General features: G+C 41.4%; 1 protein-coding gene across 2 annotated transcripts in view; it reads left to right on the forward strand.

The window, feature by feature from the left end:
* The window catches only part of rgs9a (regulator of G protein signaling 9a), a 28,853-nt gene extending 3,364 nt beyond the window's left edge, over nucleotides 1-25,489 (forward strand). The window contains exons 4-18 of one of the 2 annotated variants that reach the window (XM_061701262.1): nucleotides 133-239; nucleotides 1,828-1,879; nucleotides 2,075-2,133; nucleotides 2,434-2,510; nucleotides 2,662-2,743; nucleotides 2,847-2,917; nucleotides 7,345-7,399; nucleotides 7,591-7,620; nucleotides 11,064-11,125; nucleotides 11,254-11,367; nucleotides 12,154-12,269; nucleotides 12,426-12,513; nucleotides 19,958-20,096; nucleotides 23,825-23,907; nucleotides 24,625-25,489. In XM_061701262.1, coding sequence (XP_061557246.1) covers nucleotides 133-239; nucleotides 1,828-1,879; nucleotides 2,075-2,133; nucleotides 2,434-2,510; nucleotides 2,662-2,743; nucleotides 2,847-2,917; nucleotides 7,345-7,399; nucleotides 7,591-7,620; nucleotides 11,064-11,125; nucleotides 11,254-11,367; nucleotides 12,154-12,269; nucleotides 12,426-12,513; nucleotides 19,958-20,096; nucleotides 23,825-23,907; nucleotides 24,625-24,781 — 1,292 coding nt within the window. In that variant the 3' untranslated portion in view covers nucleotides 24,782-25,489. The remainder of the gene's footprint in view (nucleotides 1-132; nucleotides 240-1,827; nucleotides 1,880-2,074; nucleotides 2,134-2,433; nucleotides 2,511-2,661; nucleotides 2,744-2,846; nucleotides 2,918-7,344; nucleotides 7,400-7,590; nucleotides 7,621-11,063; nucleotides 11,126-11,253; nucleotides 11,368-12,153; nucleotides 12,270-12,425; nucleotides 12,514-19,957; nucleotides 20,097-23,824; nucleotides 23,908-24,624) is intronic. The other variant, XM_061701263.1, reaches the window with a different exon arrangement.
* Nucleotides 25,490-25,781: the final 292 nt, after the last annotated feature.

The raw sequence follows: 25,781 nt of genomic DNA on the forward strand, positions 1-25,781 counted from the left end.
TTGTATTAATAAAAATACTTCAATTTGGCAATATGTCTGCTATTTAAAAAAAAAAAAGGCCGCCATATCCAAGGACACCACATCTTTTGATAAAAAATTGTCACTCCCTGTCTTCTGCTGTTTGTCTTGTAGAAGCGCAGACCTTTGGCACCATGCTAGTGGCCTACAATTACATCTATGCCCTGCAGAACCACAAGAAGCTGGTGATGTGCAATGACAGCAGCCTTTACCGGTTCCAGGTAGGTAAACATGTGAAATGTATACGGGGTTTTTATTGGTGTCCACCATAAAGGAACGAGCAAGCATGGGTAAATAGGGCTTTAAAAATACTTTTATAAATCAAACCAGCAGAAAAGAAGAAGAGCGTTTTATTACTGTTGTTTAGCATTGATGTCAATATTGACAGTATTGCCCTACAGGCTAAAATTGATTGAGAGTGGGAACAGTTCGAGTACAGAAGTCCCGAATGATGCTTTTACTGCTCCATTTATGATCTTTGTAAATGTGTTTGCTGATGGTGTTGTGGTACATTCCCCACTTAGTGACGGCGTGTGAATGGGAGTCTGGATGGTTGTCTGACTCTATGTGTGCCCTGTGACTGACTGGCGACCTGTTCAGGGTGTAGTCTGCCTTTCGCCCGAAGTAAACTGGGATAGGCTCCAGCGCCCGAGACCCTGAAAAGGACGAGTGGTGTAGAGAATGGATGGGTTTAAATGTGTTAGTGTTTGTCGAGGGTTTGTGTCAGTTAGGAGCACAAACTTAATAGACTTCACGCTTAACATGCTGCAGATGCATAATTTAAAATAAATGTTTACATTTGAACAAAATAAATCAAAGTTTCCCGTCCGAAAATAATCTGCAGTGTTTCAGGCTCAAAAGGTTGCCATCCTACAACTTTTACTTAGTGCACAGGCATTTATTTTGTTAACATTATTAATGGTCTCGTGTGTAAAATTAAGTGAACTACTATTAATACTGAAATGTGAAAAGTATAAAACCTTTAGTGTTTAATGCCAGATTACAAAGGTGTAATGTGAATTTGAGCTGCAGATGCGCCCAGTGTATTTCACATTTGAATTATCTTAACTGACAAGCAAGTAAAAAGTAGTTAATCACCGCTACTCATAAAGTCAATTAAACATCTACGTTTATTACCTACGTTAACTTCTATAGAGACTTTACACTGATCTAATCGGCGTGATCAGTATCGACCGATAATTAACATTTTATGCTGATCCACTTTAATGTCATAATTCGCCGATCCGATCAATGACGCTCGGTTCCACAAAAGACATTTACTCCATGTCGCCGTCGTGTACCGATCCAAAAGCTAGTTTATTTTTAGCCTTGTCACGTGTCTTGTGATGTAGTACTGTAACTATCTGACGGACAATAAAGTTTTATATCAATCTTGTCGGTGAAAAAACATTCGGTGGTGTCTGTCTATTTATCTATCAGTTAAGTGTCTTTATAAAAGTGTTTGTTTATATTTAGGTGGGTACTTGGCAAGTCAAGTCTGCTCTAAGTTGCTCAATTAATTTGGCTTCAACTACACTCATCCATCCATCCATCCATTTCTGTACTGCTTTTCCTCACGAGGGTCGCGGGCGTGCTAGACAGCTCACATAATATAACATTAACATACATATAACATATAACATAATTTGGCCCAAGGTCAAATTATTACACTCAGTGTGTGTAAACTACAACTTCACAGAGAGGTGTGAATAAAATGGATGCAACAAAGTATGTGGTAGCCAGATTGTGTGCAACTGTGCATACTAACTGACAACCTTCTCTTTTTATTGTCAATGTTTACATTTCTAGACCCCATACTTTTGGCCTACACAGAAATGGGTTGCAGATGACACTGACTACGGTGAGTGCACTTAATACTTTATGTTGAAAGTTGCAGCTCATTTAGGGGCTTGACTTAAGTTACCTGAATAAAACGTGAATTATATTTTTATGTCAGGAATGTAATTATTTAGCAAAATGTGTCTATATTATGCAATGTATATTGTTTAGAATAATAAAAATAATATTTTAAAATATTTTCTGATTATTTTCCTAGCCATTTACCTGGCAAAAATAAACATCCGCAAGAAAGGCATGATGGAACCCTATGAACAGGTAACAGTGTAGAAAGCAACTTCCTTATTTTAGGCATAACGTAGTATTTGATAAGCATTGTGTCTTATGTTGTTTATGGCAAGTCATGAGGTTTCGTGAGTTGATTGTTTTTAATGTGGCTCATATCTACGTGCACTGGATTCAAGTAATTACAAAGTGGCCACATTTGAGAAGGAATTGGCACCAATTGTCGCAAATGAGGAAGCTTCTTGTCTGATGTTCAGGATTTTACACTTTATTAATGTAATGGTTCACAACAAGGGGTAACTTTTTAACTTCCTACATTTGTTTTCAAATCAGGCGCAGTACAACCACCTGCATAAATGGCTATACCACAAGTGGGACTTTATCGTGATGCAGGCCACTGAGCAGTACAAGTATGTGATGCCATCATTTACTTATTTTCAATTAGTGTCGTTCAATTTGTTTAAATACAACACAGATTGATGGGGGACAAAGAATGATAAAATATTGAAAGTTTAGCTCCTACTATAACACTGTTACCAATTGTTTTTTCATGTGTATTAGAGCTGGTAGAGAAAGAAATAAGTCAGATCGTGTGGTGTTCGATTGCCAGGAGAGAGCTTACTGGATTGTGAACAGGCCACCGGTAAGTGTCTTCGTGTGTGTTTTGAATATAAATAGATTATGAGTGACATGCCATGTTTGAAAATGTACATTTTGCACAACAATGTTTTTCTATATGTGTCCAGCGTCGTACTCATAGTGCTTTGGATAATGGTCCGGACCGCCTTATTGATCCCAACACAGATGAGGTAACAAGGTCAGTCTTCACTCTTCACTCTTCACTCACTCACTCACTCACTCACTTTGTCCGTGACTCAGCCACTCACGTGGTCTTCCTCCCACTCACCCATTCACTTACAACGTAAGCGTGTAAGTGAGTGAGGCAACTGGTGGCCTCCAGGCAAACCATCGTACCTAGTTTGCTTGGTGTCAGCCATGATTGTTTTTTTTTTTTTTTTTTTTGGGAGGTGCTAGGGAATCACAAAGACTCGTTTGCACTGTTAACAGGAAGAGCACACTTGCATCTTACATATCTGCTGAGAAACCAGGTTACACTTAGCATAATTTAGCATGCAATCGTACTGATTGGAACGTAACTGTATTGCATACAACTGACAGTCAGGATTTCATGAAAACCAAGTGCAACAGGTATGTAATTCCACAAACTTGTCAGAGTAGTTCATCATTTTTTACTTTTTCTTGAGTAGTTCAGAAGAAACAGTACTTTTACTCCATTACAGTGATCAACATGCCACTGCACCAATCCAAAGTGATCACTACAGGAAGTCCTCGATTTACAAAGGAGTTCCGTTCCTACGCTGGCGACATAACACAATTTTCCGCGTAAGTCGGATTTCACCGTTAAAGTCGAAATTTAAGTCGAAATACTTCCCGTTACGGGTAGTGTCCCACGTGATTGTGACAGTAAGCTCAGTGTGTGTGGGCGTGTGCGTCGATGTGTGAGTGAGACGGGACTGCGCAGGCGTCGTCCGGCGGGACTGCAAAGGAGGAAGGAGTGCGCGCCGGTGTGAGTGTGTACAGTAGCAAGTGTAGTGACAGCGACCGGGGAAGAGTAGCGATTAGCGGCAGACCCGTTGACGTTAAATGTGCAGAGGAGCTAATAAAGCCATTAAAGCAGCAAATCGGTGCTTCGTGCCTTTATTGTTGCCGCCACCCAGCTCAGCTGTGCAAAGAGAGAAGGGAGTTAACCCCTGCGTCTCCCGACCGTGACCGTAGCACGAAAGGTTAACACTTCGTATAAGGAAACTAAAATACATTACAATAAAAAAATAAGATGCTGTACTTACCATTACTGCTGAGAGTGTGAAAAAAGGAGGGCAAAAAAGGGAAAGATACTCCCGCCACACAAACACAGACAAGCACTATGCACTAGCTAAGCAGAAACACTATGGTGCTGGGGACAAAATGGCGGCCGAGGCACGGGTGTCGTAAAGTCAAAACGTTGTAGGTCGAGTGCGTCGTAACTCGAGGACATCCTGTAGTGTCATTTGAATCCATTTCACCAATCAAATTGCACAAGGCCACATGACCGCACACAAGGCCAATCAAAGCAACTCATATTGGGGGAAAACAATTCCCTGGGTGGCGCGACCCCCTAGTCCCCTTGTCCATTCTATCCCTCTCTGTCCCCTAAAACCCTTTTCTGTCCAGCTCCATTTTCAATAAACATCAGAATAATAAAAATAACAATAATAAAAATAAGCAGAGGGAGTATTTCAATCTCCCCTGTTGCATAGCAAAACCATTCCAGTACAAAAGCATATACAGACCCTTTCCCAAAAAATTTGAATACCATGGAAAGGTTTATTTATTTCCATAACTCCATTCAAAAAGTTAAACTTTCATATATTATAGATTCAGGGTCCACAATTTAAACAATTTCAAGTATTTATTTGTTTATTTTTACATAATTTGGGCTTCCAGCTCATAAAACCCACGAATCGGGAATTCAAAAAAATTTAATACTGTGAAGAAATCAGCCCAAATTTTGCAGGCCATAAATGTTTTAAACTGAGTGTCACACACTACTCATCTACAAACTCAAAGCACCTGCACAGGTTTCCACAGGTGTTATTGAATGGCTTCAGTTTGGTTCAATTGTCTCAGTTGGGTTCAATATGGGGAAGACTGCAGTCTTGACAACTGGTCTTCTGGCCATCTTTGATACCCTCCATAGGATGGGTAAGCTATAAAAGTTCATAGCTAAGGAGGCTGGCTGTTCCCAGAGTGCTGTGTCCAAGCTTATCAATTGAAAGTCTAGTGGAAGGACAAAATGTGGCAGGAGAAGATGCACCAGCAAAAGATGACCTTGGGCTTCAGCGGATCATCAAACAGAGAAAATTCAAGAATCTAGCAGAGATCCAGAAAGAGTGGAATGAGGCGGGAGTCACAGCTTCAAAAACCACCACATTCAGACATATCCGAGAGATGGGCTACAACTGTTGGGTTCCTCTGGGCAAGCCACTTCTGAGCCTGAGCCAACATAGGAAGCGTCTCAACTGGGCCAAGGCGAAGAAGGACTGGACTGTTGGCCAGTGGTCCAAGGTCCTCTTTTGCAGTGAAAGTAAAGTGTGCCGTTCATTCGGGAATCAATGTCCAAGGGTTTGGAGGAAGACTGGTGAAGAGCAGAACCCAAGCTGCTTGAGGTCCAGTGTGAAATAGCCACAGTCTGTCATGATTTGGGGTGCAATGTCCAGTGCAGGTGTTGGTAAACTCTGCTTTCTTAAATCCAAGTTTACCGCAACAGTCTACCAGAATGTTTTAGAGGACTTGATGATTCCTTCTGCTGAGGATCTGTATGGAGATGCAGATTTCATCTTCCAGCAGGACCTGGCCCCTTCCCATACCGCCAGAAGCACCAAAACCTGGTTTGATGCCCATGCCATCACAGTGCTTGACTGGCCAGATCGCTGGATCTAAACCCCATTGAGAATCTATGGGGTTTTATCAAGAGGATAATGAGGGGCACCAGACCCAAAACCAAAGAACTGACAGCAAGCGTCAAGAAAATCTGGGCTTCCATAATTCCCAGGCAATGCCACAGGCTGATTGCCTCAATGCCACAGCGCATCGCGGCAGTGATTAAAGCAAAGGGATTCCCAACCAAATATTGAAGATTAACGTTTTGTTTTGAAAGTACCATATTTTGATTGTTTTAATGTGACCCTAATTTCTTCTTTTTTTCTACAAAAACGGAGAAGTAAATAATTTCTTCACAGTGTTCTAATTTTTCGAATTCCTGATTTTGTGGGTTTTATGAGCTGGAAGCCCAAATTATGTAAAAATAAAACAAATATTTGAAATTGTTTAAATTGTGGGCCCTGAATCTATAATTTATGAAAGTTTAACTTTTTGAATGGGATTATGGAAATAAAATTTTCCATGATATTCAAAACTTTTTGGAAAGGGTCTGTAGATCCATCATTCTGCAAGGCCATGAAGCTGAACAGGATTAAAAAAAAAAAAAAAAAAAAGAAGACACTGCAGTCAGTTGCAGATATTTTGGTTTTGGCTGTGTGTATGCCAACATTAGCTTTATTTTAAGGTCATAAGTAACTGTTAAACATGCATCTTCGGGGGTACGTTCTGTAGTCTCTCTCACTCGCTCAGCACGCATCATGCACGTGCACACACGTGCGTATACACACACACACACACACACATCTTCATTCAGTCATTTCAGTGAATAAAGTAAAATTGCTTCTGTGCGGGATCCATGTGTTTTAGGACACATAAAATGGTGGCAGCCTGGCAGGTGTGTGTGGACTCCCATTTGAGTTTGAATGTGATTGGTTACTCCTGAACACAGCCACATGCCAGTTTAAGAGGGAGTGCACCTATGTGCTACCAGATTTTTTTTAAAATTACTATTATTATTATTATATTTTAAATTTGCGGCACGGTGGGCGACTGGTTAGAGCGTCAGCCTCACAGTTCTGAGGACCATCACACGATGTGATTATTTAAACCCTTTGTTGTTGAATAGTAGACATTTTATACATGTATTTGATAACTGTATTAACATACTTTTTTCACATTGGTTTAAAAAAAGACATGTACATATTTTACCCTTATTTAAAATGGCATTTTTGTCATATATCTGCTTTGGAAGTGCACAGTACTACGTGGCCCCCTGGTAGCGCTGATGAAGAGATTGTGCCCCCCTCCATCATTTAAGTACTTTTTATTTAGAGTCTGCTTTTTTTCTTCTAAAGATTGCTTTCATACAACAGACCAAATTTGCAGTCATGTTGATGTGTTGTCTTTTAAAATTAATATTTAGAATTCAGATGATATTACTTTAAAGCTAATCGTGATTGTGTCTTTTAGGTAACTTTTAATTGCAAATCTCTCTGTTTCGAACTTAAGAGTTCAAATGTAGAATAAAAAAAAGACTCCATTATTGTTATTTGTTCACGTGTCTTGTTCTGACTGTGTTAATGCACATTCAATACAAGTGACCTAAGAGGCGTTAACAACTAGTAGTTTTGAGGCGAAAATCTGAACCACCCTAAATTGAAGCAGGTAGAGCCAAGCAGAGGTATCATGTGTGGGGGATGCGGGTGTTGCAAGGCCCACACTTTTTCCAAGGAAAATGTTTAACACCTACACTTTTTCTGCTCACACTAATTTATTCACTTTGTTTTGTCCCTTTTCTTTCAGATTTCTTTTCATAATGATGATGAGTGTGACAATCTTCTGTGTAAACTACAATCGTGTAAATTCCAGTCTATGTACAATTACAGTCCACATAGGGAAATGTAGCCAACACAATTCCCATACGTTTCCTTTAATTGTCTAGAAATTACAGTTATTGTTATTGCCCAACACCCTGTAGTTGATCAGTTAGTTGTCTGTGGAACAATTACATTTTCCCTTTGTTATATAACAAATGTGTTTGGCTTTCAGAAAATCTCATTTGACCAATACAGACGCGTGGTAAGCATCAAGTCGTGTGTGTGTGTGTGTGTGTGTGTTTCAATAATACTTGCTGTTATAGTCTATCTTGAGAGTGCATTCAGGGCAAATCCTCATTTTCAATCATATCAAGATGACCTAGGACAGGATTGTTGTTGATTTTTTTAACAGACCAAACTCTATTAAAAAAAGTTAGATTCAAAAGCAAAATAATTATTGATCATGTTATTGAAATGGTACATAATGCAGCCCTATGGAATGCAGCCCCATGGGGGGCACAAGCCAGTGCAAACTGTAGGCTGGTCCCAAGCCTGGATAAATGCAGAGGGTTGCGTCAGGAAGGACATCCGGCTTAAAACCTTGCCAAACAAATATGAGCGTTCATCCAAAGAATTCCATACCGGATCAACAATGTCCGCCACCGGCGCAGTCAACCTGCAGGGCGCCGTTGGAAATTCAGCTACTCTGGGTCGAAGTCGAAGAAGAAGAAGAAGTGGAAAGCGGGTTCTTCGGCAGAAAGAGAAGAGGAAAGCACAGAGCCTAGAACTGAATGTGGGGACTTTGAATGTTGGGACTATGACAGGAAAATCTCGGGAGTTGGTTGACATGATGATTAGGAAAAAGGTTGATATATTGTCTGTCCAGGAGACCAGGTGGAAAGGCAGTAAGGCTAGAAGTTTAGGGCCAGGGTTTAAATTATTTTACCATGGTATAGATGGGAAGAGAAATGGAGTCGGGGTTATTTTAAAAGAAGAGTTGGCTAAGAATGTCTTGGAGGTGAAAAGAGTATCAGATCGAGTGATGAGGCTGAATCTTGAAATTGAGGGTGTTATGTATAATGTGATTAGTGGCTATGCCCCACAGGTAGGATGTGACCTAGAGGTGAAAGAGAAATTCTGGAAGGAGCTAGACGAAGTAGTTCTGAGCATCCCAGACAGAGAGAGAGTCATGATTGGTGCAGATTGTTATGGACATGTTGGTGAAGGGTATAGGGGTGATGAAGAAGTGATGGGTAAGTACGGCATCCAGAAAAGGAACTTGGAGGGACAGATGGTGGTGGACTTTGCAAAAAGGATGCAAATGGCTGTAGTGAACACTATTTTTCCAGAAGAGGCAGGGACATAGGGTGACCTACAAGAGCGGAGGTAGAAGCACGCAGGTGGATTACATCTTGTGCAGACGATGTAATCTGAAGGAGGTTACCGACTGTAAAGTAGGGGTAGGGGATAGTGTGGCCGGACAGCATAGGATGGTGGTGTGTAAGATGACTCTGGTGGTGGGGAGGAAGATTAGGAAGACAAAGACAGAGCAGAGAACCATGTGGTGGAAGTTGAGACAGGACGAGCGTTGTGCAGCTTTTCGGGAAGAGGTGAGACAGGCTCTCGAGGGACAGGAGGAGCTTCCAGAAGACTGGACCACTGCAGCCAAGGTGATCAGAGAGGCAGGCAGGAGAGTACTGGGTGTATCTTCTGGCAGGAAAGGAGAGAAGGCAACTTGGTGGTGGAACCTCACAGTACAGGAAATCATACAAGGAAAAGGTTAGCTAAAGGTTAGCTGGGACACTGAGAGGACCGTGGAGAGGCGAAAGGAATACATTGAGATGCGACACAGGGCAAAGGTAGAGGTGGCAATGGCCAAACAGGAGGCATATGATGACATGTATGGCAGGTTGGACACTAAAGAAGGAGAAAAGGATCTATACAGGCTGGCCAGACAGAAGGATAGAGATGGGAAGGATGTGCAGCAGGTTAGGGTGATTAAGGATAGAGATGGAAATATGTTGACTGGTGCCACCAGTGTGCTAGCTAGATGGAAAGAATACTTTGAGGAGTTGATTAATGAGGAAAATGAGAGAGAAGGGAGAGTAGAAGAGGCAAGTGTGGTGGACCAGGAAGTGGCAATGATTAGTAAGGGGGAAGTTAGAAAGGCATTAAAGAGGATGAAAAATGGAAAGGCAGTTGGTCCTGATGATATTCCTGTGGAGGTATGGAAGCATCTAGGAAAGGTGGCTGTGGAGATTTTGACCAACTTGTTTAATAGAATTCTAGCACGTGAGAAGATGCCTGAGGAATGGAGGAAAAGTGTGCTGGTGCTCATTTTTAAGAACAAGGGTGATGTGCAGAGCTGTGGGAACTACAGAGGAATAAAGTTGATGAGCCACACAATGAAGTTATGGAAAAGAGTAGTGGAGGCTAGACTCAGGACAGAAGTAAGTATTTGTGAGCGACAGTATGGTTTCATGCCTAGAAAGAGTACCACAGATGCATTATTTGCCTTAAGGATGTTGATGGAAAAGTACAGAGAATATCAGAAGGAGCTACATTGTGTCTTTGTAGATCTAGAGAAAGCCTATGACACAGTACCCAGAGAGGAACTGTGGTACCGCATGCGGAAGTCTGGAGTGGCAGAGAAGTATGTTAGAATAATACAGGACATGTACGAGGGCAGCAGAACAGTGGTGAGGTGTGCTGTAGGTGTGAGGTGGAGGTGGGACTGCATCAGGGATCAGCCCTGAACCCCTTCCTATTTGCAGTGGTGATGGATAGGCTGACAGATGAGGTTAGACTGGAATCCTTGTGGACCATGATGTTTGCAGATGACATTGTGATCTGCAATGAAAGCAGGGAGCAGGTGGCGGAACAGTTAGAAAGATGGAGACATGCACTGGAAAGCAGAGGAATGAAGATTAGCCGAAATAAGATATATGTGCATGAATGAGAGGGATGGTGGGGTAAGAGTGAGGCTACAGGGAGAAAATATAGCAAGGGTGGAGGACTTTAGATACTTGGGGTCAACCGTCCAGAGCAATGGTGAGTGTGGTCAAGAAGTGAAGAAACGGGTCCAAGCAGGTTGGAACAGGTGGAGGAAGGTGTCAGGTGTGTTATGTGACAGAAGAGTCTCTGCTAGGATGAAGGGCAAAGTTTATAAAACAGTGCTGAGGCCAGCCATGATGTACGGATTAGAGACTGTGGCACTGAAGAGACAACATGAAGCAGAGCTGGAGGTGGCGGAAATAAAGATGTTGAGGTTTGCTCTCGGAGTGACCAGGTTGGATAAAATTAGAAATGAGCTCATCAGAGGGACAGCCAAGGTTTGATGTTTTGGAGACAAAGTTAGAGAGAGCAGACTTCGATGATTTGGACACGTCCAGAGGAGAAATAGTGAGTATATTGGTAGAAGGATGGTGAGGATGGAGCTGCCAGGCAAGAGAGCTAGAGGAAGACGAAAGAGAAGGTTGCTGGATGTCCTGAGGGAAGACATGAGGGCAGTTGGTGTTCAAGAGGAGGATGCAGGAGATAGGCTTACATGGAAAAGGATGACGCGCTGTGGCGACCCCTAAAGGGACAAGCCAAAGTTCTTGAAATGGTACATGGTAACATTTGTGTGGAATTTGAGTGTCTGTTGTAGAGTAGTTTTGTGTCTGCAAATGAAATTACAATTTATCTTACTGTCTTTTATTCTAGAACATGTTCTACCAACAAGCCATCATGAGGTCCAAAGTCAAATCTAGTGTGTCACTTGGAGCGTAAGTTCTTGTAGAATTAGTTAAATATATTGGAGATTTTCCTTCTAATGATGACTTTCCAAGTTTTAGTTACATGCCAAGCACATCATCTTTTGTCAATAAGTCTCATAATAATTGTGTTTCCACAGACTGGTCAAGTACATCACAACCTACAAAAACCATGATCCTTTTCTGGCACCCTGCCTACCCAGCAACCCCTGGCAGACAGACAACGACTCATACTGGACTGTCAATATGAGAAGGTGAGCGTATTTGTGTATGATACATACTACATTCTGTGTAATAAAAAGAGCATACCAAATTTCCTCTACTGCAGAGATTACAATGCTTTTATTTAGGGTAAATCCTTTATTAGAGAGGAGCCTTATTTGTACAAATATATTTTCAATGTCCCCACAAATATAACATTTAATTAAAATAATAGTCATTCATTCATCTTCCGTTCCGCTTATCCTCACTAGGGTCGAGGGCGTGCTGCAGCCTATCTCAGCTATCTTCGGGCGGGAAGCGGGGTACACCCCGAACTGGTCGCCAGTCAATCGCAGGGCACATATAAACAAACAACCATTCACACTCACATTCATACCTGCGGGCAATTTAGCGTCTTCAATTAACCTACCCTCCATGTTTTTGGGATGTGGGAGGAAACCGGAGTACCCGGATAAAACACACGCAGGCACGGGGAGGACATGCAAACTCCACACCGACGGGGTCGGGATTTGAACCCCAGTCCTCAGAACCGTGAGGCAGATGTGCTAACCAGTTGTCCACCGTGCCGCCTTAAAATAATATATCACAAATAATATAAATTATAATAGATAACCTATAATAGTCATCCTTATTAATTATATTTCAATAAAATATAATTTTATTCATGGTTCCCCTTCCCACTGGTCTGCTGTGCTGAACTCACCTGTACAAATGTGCATATGAAACAGTACAGTATAAACAGTAAACAGTATCATGATCAGCATAATAAATGCTTCATCCATCTTTTCTGCAAGCTGTTAAAAAGTTTTTGTGAATAGGGTTGAGATCCCAACTAAAATGCGAGTCGAGCGTTGGTCCTTCAGCTTGTTCGAGCTACTGACTGATCTACGAGGGAGGGATGACTTCAAGATCTTCCTCAAGAAGGAGTTTAGCGGTATGGGATTACATTTTCATAAATACTGTATTTATTTCCAACTTAGCATTTTTCAGTTACTTAATGACTTGGTTTCACCATTCCCTGTGCTTTATATGGAGCCCTTTTTCTTATATTTTAATACTCACATATTACTTGTAATTCTGCTCATTCTAGGGGAAAATTTAGCCTTCTGGGAAGCTGCTGAGGAGCTGAAGTGGGGAACTGCAGCTTCCATGTCAACTAAAGCTGAGACAATTTTCAAGTAAGCCAGAAAAAAATACATTTTGGAAGATAAGTGAGAAATGATAGTTTAACAGCCACATGCCAAGCAAATGAAAAATACTGCAGCACTCTGTTCTGATAGGACTATAAAACTTTGCACATTAAAAGAGTTTGAGTGAGGAAAAATTATTCACTTGACAACAATTCAAGCAGTTTGATGGTTTAAAAACAATGTGAGACACACATTTAAATGGCAGCATCACAATCCGTGTATCATTAGTTCTTTACATTTTCAATTAGCTAATGAACATTAAAAAGTGACTGATGATTTGTTATTTGTTTTAAAACGTGAAAAAAATACTTGACTTTTCATATTGTAGTTTTAGGCTTGGATCAAAAATACATCCACCATTATCTTCAGGAGGGTCGCGGGTGTACTGGAGCCTATCTCAGCTGACTTCAGGCAAGAGGCGGGGTACACCCTAAACTGGTTGCCAGCCAATTGCAGGCTGTATTTATTTTGTTTTATTTTTATGTATTTATTGATTTTGTCCTGTTCGGCTGTTAGGCAAGCATAATGGAGGATCTGTATCCCTTTTATGCCGGAACAGTTTTATTGTGTCTAATACCAAGAAACCACAGCGGCAGCGTAAAAACGCCACTTTGGTTTCTTAGTATTATAATGGATATTTATTGAGAATCAGAATCGATCAGTCGAACAGAGCAAAGTTTCAAGAGGGGGAGTGAGAAAAGAAGACAAAAGACAAAGCACTAATTGTAAACAAGATGAGAAAAGTAAATCCTTATATATCTAGAACAATGAAACATTAGATAGTTTAGATAGCTTGTATGGGGCAGTAGTGCTACACCATGTGAGGGAAGGACAGGACAATATAGGACAGGACATGGACAGGAAGCATGCTGTACAACGGTCGTGAACCCGGCTGTACAACTGAAGTGTGGTGGGAGTGCCTATGTAAATTATAAACGTCTATAGGATCAGAGTGTGAGTGAGGGGATACCCAAGCAATTCGCGGGGCATGAGATGGGCGCCCCAACAGCAAGCAGTCATCCAACCCGGGGCCCCCGGCCTCAGGAGCAGTGCCATGAAGCTAGTGAGAACACACCTGCCCCCCATTACTATGACTGCCATCTCCCGACTGGCAGTCATTGGCCCTACCCCATGTATCAGTGCCCCCCTCCGTGTGGTGTGCATTAAAATCTGGAGAGGACAGTGAGCCGGGAGAGGGGGCTGCCAATTCGGTCTAAAATGTGAGAAAATACATAAATACATACATAAATAGATAAAAATAAACAAACCACAAGTACATAAACGAATAACAAAAAAATCCAGAGAATGACAAATAGAATAATAATCATCGACAACAAAGATTACAGAAGTAAAAAGTTTATGCATAGTGTACCGAGTAAAGTGTGTTCTATGGAGCACGTTCTATTGTATAAACTGTAAATTTGTGTTTTTTTTGTGGTCATTCTAAACATACAATCTCCTTTTATTCTGACAGAATAAACAACAGCAGAAACTCCGTATAAATTTCACTGTCCACTCGTGCTCCTACACAAAGAAAATACAGATCGGCAACCCGGAAGTCAGTTTGGCTTGTCACAGAGTTAAGACAGCGGTCTTCAACTGTTAAAAATACTATTATTAAATGTAACTCCACTGACATGTACCCATTATTTGACAGGGAAAGACATAACAATAACATTGAGACTAAAGATTCATAATAAACCAAGAGAAACATTAGGAAAGTTCAGGAGTACCAACTGAATGAAATATGGTCATCCACCTCTGCCACAGGACGATTGTATAAAAGGGCAGAGGCGGGGCCGCAGAAAACATTTATAGTGGGGAGCACAGAAGAAGAAATTACAGGAGGAGCAGGAGCACCGAGCTACATACACTGTTTACACTGTATCGGGAGGCATTTTCCTGTGAGGCAGCAACAGATTTTGTGTAATTATACATAAACTTCATTAAACATACAGATTGACCCGGTTACAGGGGCCCAAGCCAGTGCAAACTGTAGGCCGGTCCCAAGCCCAGATAAATATAGAGGGTTGCGTCAGGAAGGGCATCCATCTTAAAACTTTGCTAAAAAAAAATATCATTCATCCAAATAATTCAAATTTTTACCTGTGGCCTGGGTTAACAACGACCGCCACCAGCCCCATTAACCTACAGGGAGCCAGTGAAAATTCAGCTCCTGTGGGCCGAAGATGAAGGAGAGGTGAAAAGCGGGTTCTTTGGCAGAAAGAAAAGAGGAAAGCACAGAGCCTATAACTGAATGTGAGGTCTTTGAATGTTGGGACTATGACAGGAAAAGCTTGGGAGTTGGTTGACATGATGATTAGGAGAAAGGTTGATAGATTGTGTGTCCAGGAGACCAGGTGGAAAGGCAGTAATGATAGAAGTTTAGGAGGAGGGTTTAAAGTGTTAGCTAAGAATAGATTGGAAATGAAAAGAGTATCACATCGAATAATGAGGCTGAAATGTGAAATTGAGGGAGTTATGTATAATGTGATTAGTGACTATGCCCCATAGGTAGGATGTGACCGCAAGGTGAAAGAGAAACTGGAACGAGCTAGATAAAGTAGTTCTGAGCATCCCACATAGAGAGAGATTTGTGATGGATGCAGATTGTAATGGACATGTTGGTGAAGGAAACCAGAGTGATAAAAAGTGATGGGGAAGTTCGGCATCCAGGAAAGGAACTTGGAGGGACCGATGGTGGAAGGATGGAAATAGCTGTAGTAAACAGTTTCTTCTGGAAGAGGCAGGAACATAGGGTGACCTACAAAAGCAGAGGTAGATGCATGCAGGTGGATTACAACTTTTGCTGACGATGTAATCTAAATGAGGTTACTGACTGTAAGTTAGTCGTGGTAGGGGAGAGTGTGGCTAGACAGCATAGGATGGTGGTGTGTAAAATGACTCCAGGGGTGGGGAGGAAGATTAAGGCAGAACAGAGAACCAGGTGGTGGAAGCTGAGAAAGGAAGAGTGTTGTGCAGCTTTTCAAGAAGGGGTGAGGCAGGCTCTTGGTGGACAGGAGGAGCTTCCAGAAGACTGGCCCAGTACAGACAGCGTGATCAGAGAGACAGGCAGGAGAATACTTTGTGTATCTTCTGGTAGAAAAGGGGAGGAGACTTGGTGGTGAAATCTCAAAGTACAGGAAATCATATAAGGAAAGAGGTTAGCTAAGAAGAAGTTCGACACTGAGAGGACTGAGGAGAGGAGAAAGGATTACATGGAGATGTTATGGACGGCAAAGGTAGAGGTGACAAAGGCCAAATAAGAGGCATATGATGACATGTATATGCCAGGTTGGACACTAAAGAAGGAGATAAGGATCTATACAGGTTGGCCAGACAGAGGTGAGGAGAGGAGAAAGGATTACATGGAGATGTTATGTAGGGCAAAGGTAGAGGTGACAAAGGCCAAATAAGAGGCATATGATGACATGTATATGCCAGGTTGGACACTAAAGAAGGAGATAAGGATCTATACAGGTTGGCCAGACAGAGGTGAGGAGAGGAGAAAGGATTACATGGAGATGTTATGCAGGGCAAAGGTAGGAGGTGACAAAGGCCAAATAAGAGGCATATGATGACATGTATATGCCAGGTTGGACACTAAAGAAGGAGATAAGGATCTATACAGGTTGGCCAGACAGAGGTGAGGAGAAAGGATTACATGGAGATGTTATGCAGGGCAAAGGTAGGAGGTGACAAAGGCCAAATAAGAGGCATATGATGACATGTATATGCCAGGTTGGACACTAAAGAAGGAGATAAGGATCTATACAGGTTGGCCAGACAGAGGTGAGGAGAGGAGAAAGGATTACATGGAGATGTTATGTAGGGCAAAGGTAGAGGTGACAAAGGCCAAATAAGAGGCATATGATGACATGTATATGCCAGGTTGGACACTAAAGAAGGAGATAAGGATCTATACAGGTTGGCCAGACAGGTGAGGAGAGGAGAAAGGATTACATGGAGATGTTATGTAGGGCAAAGGTAGAGGTGACAAAGGCCAAATAAGAGGCATATGATGACATGTATATGCCAGGTTGGCCACTAAAGAAGGAGAAAAGGATCTATACAGGTTGGCCAGACAGAGGGATAGAGATGGGAAGGATGTGCAGTAGGTTAGGGTAATTAAGGATACAAATGGAAATATGTTGACTGGTGCCAGTAGTGTGCTGGATAGATGGAAAGAACATGTAGAGAAGTTGATGAATGAAGAAAAATGAGAGAGAAGGAAGAGTAAAAGAGGCAAGTGTGGTGGACCAGGAAGTAGCAATGATTAGTAAGGGGGGAAGTTAGAAAGGCACTAAGGAGGAAGAAAAATGGGAAGGGAGTTGGTCCTGATGACATTCCTGTGACGGTATGGCAGCATCTAGAAGAGGTGGCTGTGGCGTTTTTGACCAGCTTGTTCATCAGAATTCTAGCAGGTGAGAAGATGCCTGAGGAATGGAAGTGTACCGGTGCCCATTTTTATGAACAAGGGTGATGTACAGAGCTGTGGGAATTATAAAGGAATAAAGTTGATGAGCCACACAAGTTATGGGAAAGAGTAGTGGAGGCTACACTCAGGACAGAGTGTTTGCGAGCAACAGTATGGCTTCATACCTAGAAAGAGTACCACAGATGCATTATTTGCCTTGAGGGTGCTGATGGAGAAGTCCAGAGAAGGTCAGAAGGTGCTACATTGTGTCTTTGTAGATTTAGAGAAAGCCTATGACAGAGTACCCAGAGAGGATCTGTTATGTACTGCATGCAAAAGTCTGGAATGGCACAGAAATATGTTAGAATAGTACAGGACATGTATGAGGGCAGCAGAAAAGTGGTGAGGTTTGCTGTATGTGTGACAGAGGAGTTTATGGTGGAGGGATTGCATCAAGGATCAGCCCTGAGCTCCTTCCTGTTTGCAGTGGTGATGGATAGGCTGACAGATAAGGTTAGACTGAAATCCCTGTGGACCATGATGTTTGCAGATGACACTGTTACGCAGTGAAAGCAGAGAGCATGTGGAGGAACAGTTAAAGGTGGAGGCATGCACTGGAAATGAGAGGAATGAAGATTAGCCAAAGTAAGTAATATATGTGCATAAATGAGAGGGATGGAGGGGGAAGAGTGAGGCTACATGGAGAAGAGATAGCGAGGGTGGAGGAGGGAGAAGGAGCAATGGTGAGTGTGGTAAGAAAGTGAAGAAACTGGTCCAAGCAGGTTGGAACAGGTGGAGGAAGGTGTCAGGTGTGTTATGTGACAGGAGAGTCTCTGCTAGGATGAAGGCCAAAGTTTACAAGAATGTTCGGATTAGAGACAGTGGCACTCAAGAGACAACAGGAAGCAGAGCTGGAAGTGGTGGAAATGAAGATGTTGACGTTCTCTCTAGGAATGACCAGGTTGGATAGGATTAAAAAGGAGCTCATCAGAGGGATGGCCAAGGTAAGATGTTTTGGAGACAAAGTTAAGAGAGAGCGGACTTCTATGGTTTGGACACATGCCGAGGAGTGATACTGAGTATATTGGTAGAAGGATGATGAGGATGGAGCTGCTAGGCAAGAGAGCTCGAGGAAGACCAAAGAGAAGGTTGACAGGTGTAGTGAGGGAAGACATGAAGGCAGTTGGTGTTATAAAAGAAGATGCAGGAGATAGGCCTACATGGAAGAGGAAGACACGTTATGGTGACCCCTAACAGGGCAAGCTGAAAGGGAAAAAAGATTTAGACAAACAACCATTGGATCAAAAATACAAAATGGAAAAATGGGTCAAAGAACTGAATTTGATTTTAAAATTGAATTGATCGGGTTTGCATAACAACTGTCAGTAAAGATACCTTGTTAGCACCCACAAACTGTCGGGACCATGACCACCATCCATGAAATGATCCATCAGCCATATTATAGCAAGGACAAAAGTGTTAGAAATGTTATAGTAATTGACTTCATGCATTACGTCTGACGCGGAAGATATATTTTCATAGGTTTGTCTGTTCAATTGCCAATCCCCAATTATGCACCATGGGCTCTATTTTTATAATTGGCGTAAATCCGGCGCCATGCATGGCGTAAAGTAGAATGGCAGATAGCGAAGGCATGTTAGATATGGTGTTGGTAATTTCGTGGATCAGCAAACTCCGGTGCATCTAAAAGTCTGCGCTGTTGTGGGCGTGATCACAGCCAAATTCAACCCCTTTCCAATCAAAGCGGCTCCTCTCATTCCCGTTGAATGTGGCGTGCTAGAAGTTTGACAGTCTTTGACATGACGGAAGTCGAAACTTATTTGGAGTCCGGGAGGTCGAAGTACGCAAATCTGTTTATACGGAACTGCAGGCACATTGGCGAATGATGTAAGGCAGGGGTGTCAAACTCATTTTTGTCACGGGCCACATCAGTTATGATTTCCCTCGGAGGGGCTCTACGACTGTGAACCCATATAAATGAAAGATTACCTCATATACTGTAATTACATACAGTATACGCAACACATTGATAAATAACCAGTTGTAAAATCAGAAGCATATAAAAACATGTTTCTCAACTATTACATTTATTTTCAAAGCGGGATTAGTAATGAAAAATGCTTGCAAATATCTCAATGGTATTACACTAGAACAAAACTAGCAATTTTGATTTGGTTTCGCGGGCCACATAAAATGATGTGGGGGGCTACCAGTTTGACACCTGTGATGTAAGGGCAATTACAAATATCTGCGCGCGAAGTGGCCACTTTGAGACCACCCCCAACCGTTCATGTGCCCCCCCCCCCCCCGTGTCTTCCAGTGGGATGATTAAAAAAATATATCAATATTAATAATAATAATGGTGGATCAGTGGGCAACTGGTTAGCACATCTGCCTCAGGGTTCTGAGGACCCGGGTTCAAATCTGGTCTCACCTGTGTGGAGTTTGCATGTTCTGTGGGTTTTCTCCGGGTACTCCGGTTTCTTCCGACATCCCAAAAACATGCATGGTAGATTAATTGAAGACTCTAAATTGCCCATAGGTGTGAATGTGAGTGTGAATGGTTGTTTGTTTATATGTGGCCTGCGATTGGCTGACGACCAGTTCCAGGTACACCCCGCCTCTCACCCAGAGTCAGCTGGGATAGGCTCCAGCACGCCCGCGACCCTTGTGAGGATGTGCTAACCATTTGTTCAGTGCGCCATCCCGCACGTAAACTCAACCAATTAAATATTCAATTCAAATTCACTCCTATGGTCCATTTTTATATTTGAAAATGTTTTCATTTTTTAGATTACAAAAAAAAATAAAAATAAAATTAAGACAATGTTTTGATTTTGGGTTTGATTTTTGGTTTTTATATTTGAAAATGTTTTCATTTTTTAGATTACAAAAAAAAAAAAAAATTAAGTCATTAATGTTTTGATTTTGGTTACCAACTGATTCATCACTGAACTGTCATTTTCATCTGAATTTTTTTTCCTTTGTGGTCAGGACCTTCCTGGCCCCTGGCGCACCCCGCTGGATCAACATTGATGGCAGGACTATGGGTCTGACTGTTAAAGGCTTGGACCATCCTCACCGCTATGTGCTTGAAGCTGCGCAGACACACGTCTTCTTGCTCATGAAAAAGGTGACCACATCTTAGGTCAGGAGTGAGATTTTGACTACGTACTTTTAGCTGCTGTGTGTTACACGAGCACCACATCAAGTCGGCATGAGCGTAAAGCTCGCAACCAAGGTTTGCAAACTTACCTTCCCTAAAAGAGGTACGATGAGACGTTAAGTTTAAATGCTAACTTGCAAATGCAACGTGCATAGAGCTGCGACAGTTGGTTGTGACGTCGGCCAAATTGACCAAACACCTTGGTCCTATGGATTGCATCGAAGAGGAACTACTGCGCATTTAAAACTTTAAACGAAAGTCAATGGGTAAAGATTTGTACACCGCAGATCGGAAGTACGTCACAAAATCAGACACCAAAGATGAACAAAGCAACTTTACTCATCATTAACTACAGTATTTGCTATTTATCCTGCTCACCTGAAAGTAGTGACGTGCGGTGAGGTTCATGATTGGAGCTCTATGAACTCAATACTGCCACATGTGGCAGTGTTTGTTGTGGCACCGTGTGTGTTGTGTGAAGCCACGGACCAATCACAGCCTGCCTGGATGGATGTGTGCGTGGTCTCTTGAAGCATCATGGGAGCGATGACTCAACATGATTTGTAGCTGCGCTTCCTATGCATTTGAACAGGAAAGATGAACATTTTAATGATGAAATCATTGAAATTATTGGCTTGAAAAAGAAAATCAATGTAAAGCACGGACCATAGAAGGAGGCTCTGGTGACCTCTTGGTGCAGAGTGAAGCCACCTCTTGCCCAAAGTCAGCTGGGATTGACTCCATCAAGTGGTATAGACAATGTTAGATTGATGATTTTGATATATTATTATGATTAGTACATTGGGATGAGTGGAAGTTTTTGGGTTCAAATTTCAATTTAGACTGTTTGCAGTGTAGCAAATTGATGTATGTATGTAGTGTGGTTTTCAGTGGGAATTTTGGCTTCCTTCTACAGTATCCAAACATGTAAGTTTTTAGGTTACCGGTAACTGACGAGTCAAATTGCCCATTGGTGTTAATTGTGAATTGTTTTGTGTGTCAGCATGGTGATTACCTGGTGATCAGTCCAGAGTATACCCCGCCTATTACAATAAATCTGCTTCCCCCCTGTGACCACAGATACAATTTAAAAAATAAATAAATAAATAATAAAAAAAAATTATAAAATCACAAATCTTACAGCTTTTCAACTCATGACTAGAGCACAAATTAACATTTCCAGTCGCTTACCTAATGTGCTCCATGTGGGAACTTGACGCGCCCCTGTACTGTACAAAACAAAAACAAACAGAAAATGAATACATGTAATTTTTTTACCAGCTGTCCGCAACCCACCCCCACCCGCGACTCACTTTTCCGTCCCGACCCACCAGTTGAGAATCACTGTCATACACTGTATCGTAAGGACCGCATTAGACTGACTAGTTTTGTCATGAACGGTTCAATTCAAATGGACAGTTTCAAAAAGAGACGTTTAATAAACGAGCAGAGGTCGGTACACAGGCAGGCAATTCGAAAAGGCAGCAGTCTCCAAAAAAAACGTGAGGCAAAAAGGCAAGGTCTATAATCAGAACAGGGTCTAGTCTTACTATGAGTCGGTGATGTGGAAACAAGGACTGCTGGAACGTGACAACAAGGTACAACGAACTGGCAACCAGAAAGAATGAGACGTGAGGTTAAATACATGGGGTAATTAGGGTAAACGAGGCACAGGTGGGGTAGGTGCTCTCAGGAGCAGGTGTGTACGAGACAGGGGGAAGACAACAACCAGAACACACACCCATGGCAAGCCTTGAGTAGCTTCAACTTGCTAAATAGTGAGCCACTCATATTGTTGAGAATAACGTCATATATATATATATATATGTCACTATTTAGAAATAATTTGTATGATGTCATCAGTACATTGTAAGCAATTTAGAAACTCTTTATTCGGGTGACCTTGTTGTAAAGTGGTAATTCAAGAGCTGTATAAAAAAAATCTGCTGGTGGCATTACTCTAAAAATATGTTAGTTATTGAGGTTGTTGTTTGCAGCGATGTAGAACTAGTTGCATTGCATTATGAAGAGAGTTGTTTCTAATATTTTGGCCAACTTATTTTGGCAACATCCATCCATCCATCTTCAGTTCAGTTCATTTAGAAATGTGTTTTTGGAATGTGGGAGGAAGCTGGAGTAGCCGGAGAAAACCCATGCAAACACAGAGAGAACATGCATTCTCTAAACATTAGGCACATGCACGGACACTTTTGGGGAAGGTGCTTAATTATTTAGACAAGTAAGAACAAACAGTAGTATGTATTTAACTTATGTACGGTGGACCCCCGCATATTAGTAGTTCAGCAGTTTTTTTCATTTTTTTTCATTTTTTCAATTGTTTTCAATTTTATTTTTTATTGATTTTTTTTATGGTGGGCAAAAACACATACTTGTATCTCTGCTTATTCAAGAATTATGGGGGTTTTTTTTCTTAAAAAAAAGAAAAAACATTCAGTGCAATTATAATGGGAGTAAATTACAGGCGGACCACCTTGTCAGATTTCACAACACCAAATTGATGACAGAGAGGGTCGTTTTTATTAAATTTTTTAAAATATTGATGAATGAAGGAAAAATCTGGCAGAAAAAGGGCAATTTTTGGTTCACGGAAAAGGGACGGCGGCACGGTGGGCGACTGGTTAGACCGTCAGCCTCACAGTTCTGAGGACCCAGGTTCAATCCCCGGCCCCGCCTGTGTGGAGTTTGCATTTTCTCCCCGTGCCTACGTTGGTTTTCTCCGGGCACTCCAGTTTCCTCCCACATCCCAAAAAACATGCATTAATTGGATACTCTAAATTGCCTGTAGGTGTGACTGTGAGTGTGAATGGTTGTTTGTTTGTATGTGCCCTGCGATTGGCTGGCAACCAGTTCAGGGTGTACCCCGCCTCCTGCCCGATGACAGCTGGGATAGGCTCCAGCACGCCCGCGACCCAAGTGAGGAGAAGCTGCTCAGAAAATGGATGGATGGAAAAGGGACGTGCTTTTGAGCACCACCTTGTGCGCAGGTGCCAGACTCATGGCCTGGGGGCCAGATGTGGCCTGCCACATCATTTCATGTGGGCCGTGAAAGCAAATCATGAGCGTCAACTTCCACGATTCTTGCTAAAATCTGTACCAAAAGTCCAAATTGTCATGTGTAATGATAATGTTGAGATATTGCATTTTTCTGTTACCAAAATCCTTTTTACAGTAACTTGAGCAATAGTTGAACAAATTATAATCCACGTCTTCTGCTGATTTCAAAACTAGTTTGTTGTGTATATGTAATAATACGGTGAGGCGATTAAACATTTGTATGGTTTCACTGTCATAACAGCTGAGGGAAATCGTAGCTACAGTGTGGCCCACAATAAAAATGAGTTTGACACCCCTGAGGTCCTGGTGGCTATTTGTGCACATACCTGCCACACAGGAAGGCCAGAGCCTGGATTAGAACCCTCAACTTCAGAACTGTGAGGTGGATGTGCTAACCACTCGTCTACCATGCTGCCAATCTTTGCAATATGGTAGTCAAAAAATTTGACGTATTAAACTCAACTGTATGTAATGCAATGCAGGTGTACACCACTGCAAAAAAACAACAAAATAAAAATGATAATCTTTTTCAATGAATTACCTGACAGTGTCCATCCATATTGTCTTTGTTAAGAGAGATTTGTTTTATGTGTTGGATTTCTGTGATGGCTTTCATACAGGACACTTTCTTCCGTTACCTCAAGTCGCCGGTGTACAAGGACATCCAAAAGAAAGCATTGAACCCAGAGCCTCATAACTTCAGGTTAGTGAATGGAGTACACTGTCGCATTAATATAATGTATGTATAATGTATGTAAGTAACCTCAATCGTGGCATCTCTTACCCAGTTGAATAGAAACACTGAAGAACTTTCATGCCATGAAACCAGAGGTGTGAACTCGAGTCACATGACTTAGACTCAAGTCACAAATTTGATGATTTTCGACTCGACAATATATTAAAAGACTTGCAACTCAACTTGGGCATGGACAGCAATGACTCGTGACTTCACTTGGACTTGGTACTTTGATCAAAGCACTGAGAAACCAACACTTTGCAGCTTTTCTCTTTCTATATGTGCAACCTATTATTTTACTACAGGATTCATTGATTTTTGGGATGTGGGAGGAAAGCCAGGTACGGCGAGAACATGCAAACTCCACACAGGCGAGGCTGGGATCTGAACCCCGGTCCTCAGAACTGTGAGGCAGATGTGCTAAACAGTCTTTCACCGTGCCTCTAAATATTATATATAAAAAAATATATTTTTATTTTGTTGGTAAAATGGCTAGAAAGGACAAGTCAAAAATGTAGGACTTGCGACTTGACTTGCATGTCTCGACTTGAGATTTGACTCGGGACCTGCTTGTCTCGACTTGGGACTTGGCTCAGGAATTGAGGGCAAAGACTTGAGACTTACTTGTGACTTGAAAAATCTGTTACATTTGGTAACAGTAATCCTGTTTCTATTTCAATGTAGTCAAGCCCAGTTAGAGCAAAACGCTCACAACCGAAGCCCAGGTATCCACCCCATCATCCTTTGGAAGCAAGAAGAGGAGGAAAACGCTAAGGCTGCTGCTGCCTCTGCCCCTGTCGATGTTAAGGCCATGATGAGTAAAATTGACAGAAAGAAGTAAAAAAAAAAAATAATAATAATAATAATTTTGCAAATGGTGAGTTAGTAACATTAGATAAATTGCCATTTCTATCCTAAAATAATGACGTAACATTTTTTGTAATTTTATTATTTAGTTGATAAATTTCTTAGCAACAAAACCATCTGGTACTGTTGATATGGCATCTTATCTTATTCTAAAATATACAAGATACATATACATATATAGTTAAATATACAGTTAATCCCTACATTATTCATAACCAACATGATTTTTTTGTTTGGTGACTATTTCAAATGGAAATGACACAAGTACAGTAATATATTTAATTTATACAGTATTTAAAGTCCTTATAAAAACTAATAAAAATTTGGTCCGGTATGAATAGTTTGGTGCTTAACTTGTACTGTTATACAGTACAAGTTAAGCACCAAAGTATTCATACTGTGAAATTGGTTTCAAAATGTTATCAATTGTCTGTATCTGAATGCTTTAACATATAATACAGTATGTAGTCTTGACAGTCTTAATAGTTATAGTCAAAATGCCCCTAATAACAATATAGGTTCAGTTTGGTGGTACACTGAACCTTTAGAAATGTAAGTTCTTTGTATAAAGATTTGATTGTATTTGGGATCATGAGAAAAAGACCAACATTGTGTTTGTATTTGTGTAAATGTGTTAGAAATGCCCAAAATAAAGAGGCCATATTATTATCAAAATATTTGATGTCAGTTTTATTTATTATACTTGTTATAATAGCTTATTTTGGTGTGAATAAATTGATAATATCATGTTATGATCATCTCAGTTGAATGTTTTAGCTCCTTTTGAAGCTCCCCCCATTCACACTAAGCTACTACAAGTAAATCACTTACTGTATGCAGGCAATTTCAAGTACAAGTTGGACTCTAAGACTTAAGAGGCCTCTTGCAGATAATTGATATTACAGGACTGCAATCTATGGGGACTGCAATGTTCCTGCCCTTGACAGGAACATTTTTCCAATCCAACAGTGAGA

This window comes from Phycodurus eques, chromosome 16, assembly GCF_024500275.1.
Source record: "Phycodurus eques isolate BA_2022a chromosome 16, UOR_Pequ_1.1, whole genome shotgun sequence".
Lineage (NCBI taxonomy): Eukaryota > Metazoa > Chordata > Actinopteri > Syngnathiformes > Syngnathidae > Phycodurus > Phycodurus eques.